We start from the raw sequence: 10,323 nt of genomic DNA, 5'->3' as shown, positions 1-10,323 counted from the left end.
CTGCAAAACATAAAAGCATGTTAAAGATAAGAGTAAAGTCATAATTACTTTTTGAGTGAGTAACTGAAAAGCAAAAAACTATTTTAGGATTTGTCTGGGCGGCTGCTTTATGGTGTGTTCACAGCTGATAGTATTGTTTGTTTATCAAGATAAACGGACGTTTAGGGGGCTGGTTTCACTCTCTGTGTAAGGACAAGCCAAGCCTGGGTAAATGTTTAGTTAATTAAAACTGCGAGGAACACTTTTGTATTTCATTTTCAGAATATTGTTCGGACACAACAGGACAGATTCTCACTAACAGCACAGATTGTATTTGATTATTATCTTTCTGTTTACTTTCTGATCTCTGACTATTTAATGTCAGACACTCCCTCCATTATTAGAAGTGAATAACACTGTGTACGAGAGAGAGAGTTATAAATCCTGCACGCATTCTGCCACCAGTGGAGGAATGTTACTTCTTTTGCTCAGGTACAGTATTTTCATGAATATTTCCATTTGAACATTGACAAACCTTTTCAGAGGGAAATATTGCACTTTACATTTATCAGACAACTAGTTAGTTACGACACAAATTAAGATTTTAAAGCACTTATAAAATACAACGCTTTATTATCACTTAACCCAGTGTTTTTTTCAAACTTTTTGTCCCCAAGGCACACCAAAGTACAAGCCAAAATCTCAAGGCACACCTGTATTCATATTCTTTCAGTACTACTTCTAGTAGTCAAGTTGACCTCGTAACTACTACATTTCCAGCATTTATTTACTGTTTAAACTGTCTTCTATAAAGCCTTACTAGGCAATGTTTGTATCCAAACCTAGATCAGCGGTAGCCTAAATTCAGTGAAACTGCAGCCTCATTTTGACCAAAGGCTTATATGGGTAATTATTGGTGGTTTCAGCAGATGCAAGTGATGTCAATTAGCCAAGCCACAGCACCTCCATCTTACTTTTTGTAAAGCTAAACAACATTAACCATGTGTTTAAAGTAGCAATTATTACATTTAGGTATGAGGACATGATGATCTCCTGCTGCCAGCAGCAGACACTCATTTTGGCAATACTGCTGTGAGCCATACTGCATTTATATGTCACAAAGTTCCATGGCACACCATTTGGGAACCAACTATAACCATAAATAAATACAATAAATAATCTTTTAGTCATATGGTTGAGGTTTGGGCTGTTGGACAACACAAACATTGTGAAGGTATTTTTGGCTTCTGGGCAATTGTGACAGTATTTCTCATCAATACTTTTAGTATTTATACAAACCAAACAATTACTCAGTTAGACAATAAAATACAATCATTTGCAGATTAATCCAAAAATGAAAACACTCTTTAACCTGAGTCATCTGTTTTAGGACTCCTCATGACAACAAAGCCAGAATTACATGGCCCAAAGGGAATATCAGGGGACGTGAAACTGATCTTCTTGTGAAAAATGCTGTTACTTCCCTTTACTGGCAGCCCAGCTTCCTAAATGTGTTCTCATGACCTGTGTGTATGACTTGTGTTAACTCTGTATTAGCAGTTTTTTAACAATGTTTCATGTGTTTACCATGAGCAGTTTGACTCGTGGTAAATGAACCAGCAGCTGGTTGGACAATCTCACTTTAAAGAATTTATAATAAAGGTCATCTACAAGTCTAAACAAGTTCTTCAGGAATATTCGCAGGGTATGTTCTCTCTCTGGTGAGCCTGGGAATGTCTGTGAACTGGGTATTTCCAATATTAAACTGAAAGTAACCTTTGTATGGTGCAACATGGGGCACAGCGTCAAGTGTTCCCTGGTAACTACAGGAAAACAAAAAAGCTTGAAAAACTTGTATGTTAGCATAATAAACACCTCCTGCTTGGCTGACAAGTTGTCACAGCCACATAAACTATGAAATGTAGTTTACCCAATCTCTGTTTTGATCAGTATGAGGCCTGCCAGCATAGTCTGTGTGTGTTTGTGAGTCTGGGAGAATGCATCAGCAGAGATTTTGGGTTGGTTATACTGTAGTTTCATGTAATGTTGCACAGAGCCGTGAATCATTTATCATTTATATTGAGAAACTGAATGCTTCTGGTCTGTGTGGGTTGCTAGCAGTTAGTTAGAATCAGGGCTGTACCCATTTTGGGAAATAATGAGATCAGTCACCTCAGCTATGCCCAACATATTGAACACTTAAACTTCAATTACAAGCAGAAATTCACAGTTTTATAATTAACAATTAAAAATTAAAAATACTGAGGTAATTTAGGTCTGAGACAATAAATGCAATATCAACTAATTGAACTCTGCAGAAATTATTAAGTTCATGTACATATATTGCATAATATCCTTTATTGCGTTTAGATATGTGTTTGTTTACATAACAATGTCAACAACATTTTAGTATTCATATTTAACAATACTTGAGTGCTGCACCTAAGCACTTTTTTCACAGTACATAAGCTGAATTAACAGAACTTGATTGGCAGTATACTGTCTATTAAAGAATGAATAACTCTCTGTATCCCCATGTGACATATGTTTAAGAGCAATTTTTCTTCACAGATTCTGAAAGTCCTTTTTCATTTAGGATGTCTTCACATTTACATTTCAACATCTGAATTTCCAAAATATGTCAAGTTTATTGCAAGTGAAAGGACCCACTTGCATTGTTATGTTATGTTATTTTATCATTATATCAATGGCATAAATGTCTTAAAATGAAAATATAATATAGTTTATCACAGTTGCTTCTAGGACATTTTATCATCCAACAGAAAGTAGTTATCATGACAAGCCTAAAGACATAACATCAGTGTCTTGTGTGGCTGCTCTGGCCTCGGTTAGAACGCTTAAGAAAGTTTCTGTTCTGTAAAACATAAATGTAAAGGTGGTGCTCGAGGAAAAAAGAGTATAAAACTTGAGTAAAGAATATAAAGTTGACCCCTTTAAAAAAAAAAACCTCATGTAAGAGTTTAAGTCTTAGTTTCAAGTACAAACCTGATCAATTTTAAAGGTGCTGCTCTTCAAGTCTGAATCCTTCAGTGATTCCTCAGTGTGTGATTCAGAGTGAATCAAAGTCTTGGTGAGATGGCAAACAGGTGTCTTGTCCTCTTAACAAAATTCCAGTTTAAGGTGATAACATGAAGCTTTTTCCTGTCAGGTAAAGATTCCTACACGTGCTCAGGCAAACACCACAACTGCCGTAGTACGAGTCCAAAAGACAACAGCTCCGAGGCCGACCTGTCCCTGTGAGAGCTCAGTGCTATATAAGTTGTTGAATGACAGGACTGAGCTGGGAGTGAAACTCTGTGTGAAACTTCCACGCCCATTTACTGCTCAGGCTTTTTCCTTCTTTCCCTTCTTGTCCTCCCACACATGCACACTTGTCAAACCCTTCGTTCACTCGGCTACATTAATTCTCATATCCTGTTCCTTGTCATGGGAGGTCTCTTCTTTGTTAGTCACAGTTTTACTGTGCACACATTCACAGTGTTACAACGTTTCCCCTCACGTTCTTCCCATGCAGCATTCCAGAGGACTCTGGGAGAGGTGTGTCAGCACTTGTCTCACCTTGGGCGGAAACAGCCAGAGATTCCAGTTTGTGTCATTGTTTTCCAAATTATCTTGAGAATCAACAGTTCATCAGCATCTGATATCCCCTGTTTTCTTGGTTGAAACAGGTTTGTTCTTGCTCTTCCTCAGTTTTTCTGCCATCCTTCTGCTCTATGACCCAGAGATAAGAAATATTTACTCACACTTTGCTAAGTGATTGATGACTACCTGACTGCATTTTTTTCAGGGCTGACGCCACACACTGTACAGTCTGCACCTCATCATCGACTGCTGGATCTCTCATTGTGGTGAAAACATTTTATGGGAGGAACCAGCTGCGACTTCATCCAATCAGTCATCTTGGTGTCTGCATCATATACTGATTATTAATCATCATGTCAGGTGCATTCCTCTGTTTCAATAAAGTAGAACAAAGGGAAGTGACCAATGGAGCCATAAGTACTACATTGTATTCAGAAAATCTGTGTGTCTGTGTCTCTGTGTGTGTATTATTTTATTTAAATATATGTGTTGCATTTTATAAAAAGAAAATACAACATCATAAGAAGAAGACAAACAAAAAAACAGGCAGAAAACCAGACAGATATTGATTTAAGAAAAATTGTTATTTGGTTACCATAATGTAGTCAATAGGTTTATTTTATATTAAAAATAAACCATATGGTTGCTAAGCCTCTCTTTTACTATCTTCGTTGTGTTGCTTTTATGTATTATATTTGTTTAAACATTAAACATTTTTCTTATAGGAAACTGATTACAGTCCCATCTAAACCAGGACTATATATAAATAAATAAAACAGTATTTCTTAGTAATTCAAATAACATTTTACTGTATGTTTAAGCATTTTTAAAAAATATATAATTAAAAATGTTTTTAAAAAGAATATCAGATTCTATTAAAAAAAAAGAGAAACAAAAGCTGGCAGGCAAATATGAAAAGGCAGGTGTGTGGTTACAATGATGTGATGTTATACCTCAGTGAAACGGGATCTCCTACACTGGAAATGATCCATTAAATAAAGTAACAATAAGCTTGCCTTTTTTGGCATCAGTAAATTGCTGCCACTGCTTATTATTAAATAATGAATTATTATAAATGAATAAAAGCATTTGTAAATAATTCATGTTTCTGTTTTTTTAATTAAATAGGAATAAAGAAAAATAAATATGGCAATTAATACAAGGGTAAATAAATAAATAACATAATTTACAATATAAATATCTGTTTATTTAATTTATTGTTTTCTTTTATTTGTGGTGCATTTAATAGCATATCAATTCATTAATTGGGTAATTTATTTATTTATTTTTGATGTTGGCAATTATCTCTCTCTGTTTACTTGAGTTTTTAAATTGAAATCATAAATTAAAAGACTTTTTCTGATTTGTTAGCGTCTTTATCGAAGCGCCGCCTTAAACTCCTAATAGACCAATGAGGAGTCTTCAAACTGTGAGAGCGGAAGTAAACACGGAAGCGTTTCAAAGTAAAAGACGACAGGAGAGGACGACACGTAGACTGTCCAGTTTCCTGTTGTACTGAGCCGAAATGGACTTTAATTAAACACATTACAGCGGATTTCAGACTGCAGTATTATTCTGTCTGTTACTTAAATCAGCGCTCTCGTGTTTCGGCTCCTAACAGCCTTAATGGAGACAGGTCGAGGTGTGGTTTTAGCCTCAGAGAGGTATGGCAGTGCAGAGTCCTGGAAGTATTTTGCTAAGGATGCAGTGATGGAGAGGAGAAGGGATGGTAGGGAAGGGGAGTCCAGAGGAAACTCTGTTGTTGGAGTTTTTAAAGTAAGAATTTATAACGTTTTAATGAAGCTACATTGCCTGTACATAGTTAAATCACCCCTCAGACCTGTATGGAAGGAAATATTCATCATATACTGAAGTAAAAATACCAATACGACACTGTAAAAACACCGAGTTACAAGTTAAAGTCATTCATTGGAAATGTTACTTCTGTAGAAGTATGTACATATACAGTCACCTGAAAAAAATATAAGACCACTCTTGTTTTCTTAAATTTCTTGTTCATTTTAATACGTGGTACAACTAAAGCTACATTTGTTTGGACAAATATAATGATAACAACAAAAATAGCTCATAAGAGTTTAATTTAAGAGCTGATATCTAGCTCTTTTTTCGTGGCTTTCTTGATAATGATTTTGGTTATTATCCAAAATAAGTTGCTAGTTAGTTACACCAGGCTTTAAATTGAACAAGAAATTTAAGAAAACAAGAGTCTAAAAGTATCCCCTGTGACTGTAATACTATTATATATTTTATCCTTCTTATTATTACTCATTAATGTAGACTGATAAACAGACTTGCAAAAATCGAAATAATTAAATAGAAAATCTGGAAATCTTTATATTTGTGAAGCTGGAACTTCGAAATGTTTTACATTGAACAAACAACAAAACACAATCAAATTAGTTGCCAGTTAATTTTCTGTCAAATGACTAATTGATTTATAGACTAATCATTTGAGCTGTACTTACTACTAGTATACTACTAAAGTATAGGGCGGTCTAATTTATAAACTATGTTTGTGTGGAAAAAAAAATCTTAATGTGTAAAGTAACTAATGCTGTCAGATAAATGTAGTGCAGTTAAAATGCAACATTTTTCCTCTGAGATGTTGTTTGAATAGAAGTAGAGTGGCATCAGAATCTGAATAGGATTTATTCACCAGGTAGGTTTTGAAAATAATTTACTTTGGTAAATTGGTGCGTGTGGTAAACATATAAAAAGAGGGGAAAAGAGACAAAGTACCACAACAGTAAAGAATATAAAATACAACAGATGTGTAAAAATTACAAGAATATGAAGAAGCTAAAATAAAAAATATGATAACATAAATACTATGTACTAAGACAAGATTCAAGTAAAGTATCTAGTACCTTAAATGTGTAGGCTTTAAGAGTACCTACGGAGTAAATGTACTGCCTAACACTCACATTTCAACATTTTTATTTTTATTTCAGAGCGTCTTTCTGCCTCAAGGCTATCCAGAAAGCGTCAGTGATGATTACCTGCAATACCAGTTTTGGGACACTGTGCAGGTACAGTAAACAAGATGCACCAAAACTATTAAGGCCATCTGCATCAGATAGAAACCCTCCATCCACACTCTGTCCCTCTCAGGCTTTCTCCAGCTCTCTGTCAGGGACTTTGGCCACTCAGGCTTCTCTCAAAGGTGTCGGCGTTGGAAACCAGGAGGCGACTGTCGCTGCAGCCACAGTCACCTGGTTACTAAGAGGTGTGATCCTTTAAAATATACCATAAATGTACATTACTCTTGCATGGTGAGTGCAACTTACAGACTAATGTTTCTCCTGCAGATGGAACTGGCATGTTGGGAAGAATCCTCTTCGCTTGGCAGAAAGGGTAGGCTCGTATTTTAGTCGTTTTTTCAGGGCAATAAAAATTTTGGAAGCTTTAATCCAGTGTATTTTTTTATTTTTATTTGTGCTCCTCTGGAAATTCCTCGTCATGATCCGTCCCTTTGTCTTTTTTCCAGGAGTAAACTGGATTCTGAGGCCAAAAAATGGAGGTATGCATGGTGCACAAGCACTAAAGTAAAGTCTCCTTAATCATGAACTCAGTTTAAAGTTCTTTTTCTTTTACTTTCTTACCAGACTATTTGCTGATGTTCTAAACGACATTGCCATGTTCATGGAAATATTGGCTCCGTTCTTTCCTGCTTGCTTCACCCTGATTGTGTGCACTGCAGGGATTTTCAAGGTAAAAAAAAAAGCAAAATTAAATGATGAAAATGTAAAACTCAAAGTTCACTTAATTTGCCTTTCCTGAAGGTGAACTTTGAGCTTGGACTATTTATCAAAATATATTGAACATGTCAAGACTGAACCTCCTCACTCAACTGATCTCAGACTTATTTTTGCATCCAATTATCAACACATTTGATAATGGATGTCCAATTCATGGTGTAGAACCAGACTATAAAACTGATATAAAATAAACACAAACAATTGAACTTTGTTGATTATTAAAATATCCTGTTGTTGACCTGTTAAACACGTAAACAACTTAATGTTTTAGGGCTCCCAGGTATTCATTGACAAACATAAACTGACATATGTACGTTCGTCCTCTGCAGTCTCTTGTTGGAGTGGCAGGCGGTGCCACCAGAGCTGCTCTGACTGTTCATCAGGCTCGCAGAGACAACATGGCCGACATCTCTGCCAAAGATGGCAGTCAGGTACTGTTTTTGACCTATATTTTCTGTTTATTGTGGAGAAAACCACGGTGAACAATGTGATAACTTGTGATGAATAACACAGTTATTCAGTGCACAGTTTTAGTACAGATGTTTATTTCCTGTGCCCAACATTTGCTCCTCTATTAAATTATGCCAGAGATATGTAAGTAAATTACTAAATGCACAGTATTCCGTTTTCTCTCTCAATCAAAAGTGGATCCTTCTGAGTTTTTATTGATACAAACGCCCAATAGAAATCTGCGAATTCTTCAAAATAAGGTTTCTGATGAGGCAGTGTGTTTGTCTGATCTTCATATGTTTTATTTCCCACAGGAGACTTTAGTGAATCTGGCTGGACTGATGGTCAGTTTGATGCTCATTCCTCTCGTCACTGATAATCCAATGTAAGCATCGTTTACAAAGAATTTAAATCTGTAAGAATCTTATACAGGGATGTATGAAGTCTATGATGCCTTTTTTTTTATACCTCTTTCTGCCCCTCAGGCTGACTATCAGCCTCTTCTTCCTCTTCACCGCCCTCCACCTCTTTGCCAACTACAAGGCTGTGCGTTCGGTTGTGATGGAAACCTTCAACGAGGCGCGGCTGTCGACCGTGCTGCAGCAGTACCTGAGAGACAGACGGGTCCTGAGTCCTCTGGAGGCCAATCAGAGGGAACCCGTTTTCTTTGGTAAAAACTATGAACTTACAGACATTTTCTTGACTATTTTGTGTATAAGATGTTAGCAATGTTGAGACACAATGTACATGGCTTCCACAGGTCCTTGAAATCCCTGAAAGCTTGTGAATTTAAGAGAACTTTTTCTAAATAGATGTGAATAAATATGGGTCATTGAAAGTGGTTGAAATGTTTTATTTTTTTTGCAGGAATAGAAGTTGAAGTTCTTTCATTGATTTAAAAAAAAATGTTTTTACTAAGGTCCGCAACTCCACATGTATCGGAGGAAGCATGTGCTCAGTTCAGGGCCCTCCCCAGACCGACAGAGACGAGGTAGCACCCAGGATCAAGATAGATAGGACAAAAACCGGGTGATAAAAATGGGTTACAAAAATCGTGGGATAAAAATATATTAAAAAAAAAATAATAATGTTTTTACTTAACATTAGTAAATAGGATGTAACTCTATTTGCATGTATGTCTCCTGCAGTTATGTCATTGTTTCATGCTCAACATGCCTGGAGAAAGTGCAACAGTCACATGTTTGCACGTAACACAACACAGCGGAGAAGTGATTACACATTCAAGCCTCTCTCTTTTTTATTTTTGTTTATACGCTTCTGTAAAGCCTGTAAGTTCTCATAAAAATTGTAACCTAGCAGCAAATAACCTTGATTTGTCTCTCAAAACGAAGAAGTATTTCGGTGCATTTAAAGTAATTTATTCTTCTGTTTTTTCCAGAGTTTAGGAAAACTGTGCCAGTCAAGCTTGGAGTGAGGCTGCAGGAGGTTGTACAAAGGTATTTTCATGTAACACTTTTTACATATATGATGATAAACTTAAACACGAATAAAGTTCAACACTGTTTATTGTAATTTTGCTTATTTTATAGCCTTGAGGAATTTGATTTGGCTTTGAAGGAAAACAACATGCCTTACCTGTTGGGAGTACGAAATGGTATGTCACCCTCCATTTTCCTCAACGGAACAACAATGTGTTTAAGAGATATTTAACTTCAAGTGTTTGTTTTCAAACTATTTTCCTCTCAGGCTGCGTCTGTGTTTGTTTGGGACCTGAAGCATCAGTGTGTGATGAACTCAGAGCAATGTGCCAAGCTCTGTGGCTCAGCAGCATGTTGAACTCTCCAACGAAACAACAACAAAGTTAGCCTTTGCTTCCATTATTTATTTATTTTAATTTACATTAATAGAGTTGCTTTCTCTCCTTTTACACACTTTTATCTTTTTTTATTTTAGGTCACTGGGAAATGGTGCATGAGAGTCACAAGTTGATGGACACAATTTTCAATCCATTTATCAAAGGTGAGCACACACAAAACAGTTTTAACCTCCAAATTGCTAATTTTATCTTGTATGTTTTCACTAACAGAAAAATGTATTTGCTAATAATAATTCCAGGTGTGGAAGCTGCAGGATGGGACATAAAGCGAACTTTGCTGGACTGGAATGAGTGGAGGGTCGAGTGGAAAACAAAAAGCAACTGAGCTGTGAGACATCGGCAGTGATTATGCACTGTTTATATCACATTTTTTAATACATGTAATCAAACAGTGCTATTTTTAAGTATCTGTTGTTTGGTTAACTCTGTGTTCAAATCTTAATGTATATGACCCAGGTAGAGAAAACCATCTATATTTGTAAGGAATATTTTGATTTTTACAGGTGTATTAAATTCAAAGCTGGACCAAATGTTAATTGAACTGACTTTCTCTATTTTTTCCACTGTAAAAGGCTGCATTTATGTGTATAAATTGAATGTGTCATACAAATAAAATATGAATGACTGCCCTTCTCTCTGTTATCCATAAGGGGACGTTGCAGAGCGCTGCAATTA

At 36.0% G+C, this 10,323-nt stretch overlaps 1 protein-coding gene across 1 annotated transcript; it reads left to right on the top strand.

Moving 5' to 3' along the window:
* Positions 1-5,046: 5,046 nt before the first annotated feature.
* Positions 5,047-10,184, top strand: rusf1 (RUS family member 1). The gene is made up of 14 exons (XM_059348820.1): positions 5,047-5,358; positions 6,555-6,632; positions 6,715-6,829; positions 6,912-6,957; positions 7,091-7,123; positions 7,209-7,314; positions 7,691-7,792; positions 8,126-8,196; positions 8,297-8,481; positions 9,211-9,268; positions 9,362-9,426; positions 9,519-9,632; positions 9,726-9,791; positions 9,888-10,184. The coding sequence occupies exons 1-14, from the start codon at positions 5,209-5,211 to the stop codon at positions 9,971-9,973; spliced, it is 1,275 nt and encodes a 424-aa protein (XP_059204803.1). The 5' UTR covers positions 5,047-5,208; the 3' UTR covers positions 9,974-10,184.
* The last annotated feature ends 139 nt before the right edge of the window (positions 10,185-10,323 follow it).

This window comes from Centropristis striata, chromosome 13, assembly GCF_030273125.1.
Source record: "Centropristis striata isolate RG_2023a ecotype Rhode Island chromosome 13, C.striata_1.0, whole genome shotgun sequence".
Taxonomy (NCBI): domain Eukaryota; kingdom Metazoa; phylum Chordata; class Actinopteri; order Perciformes; family Serranidae; genus Centropristis; species Centropristis striata.
This window is presented reverse-complemented; position numbering and strand designations above follow the sequence as displayed.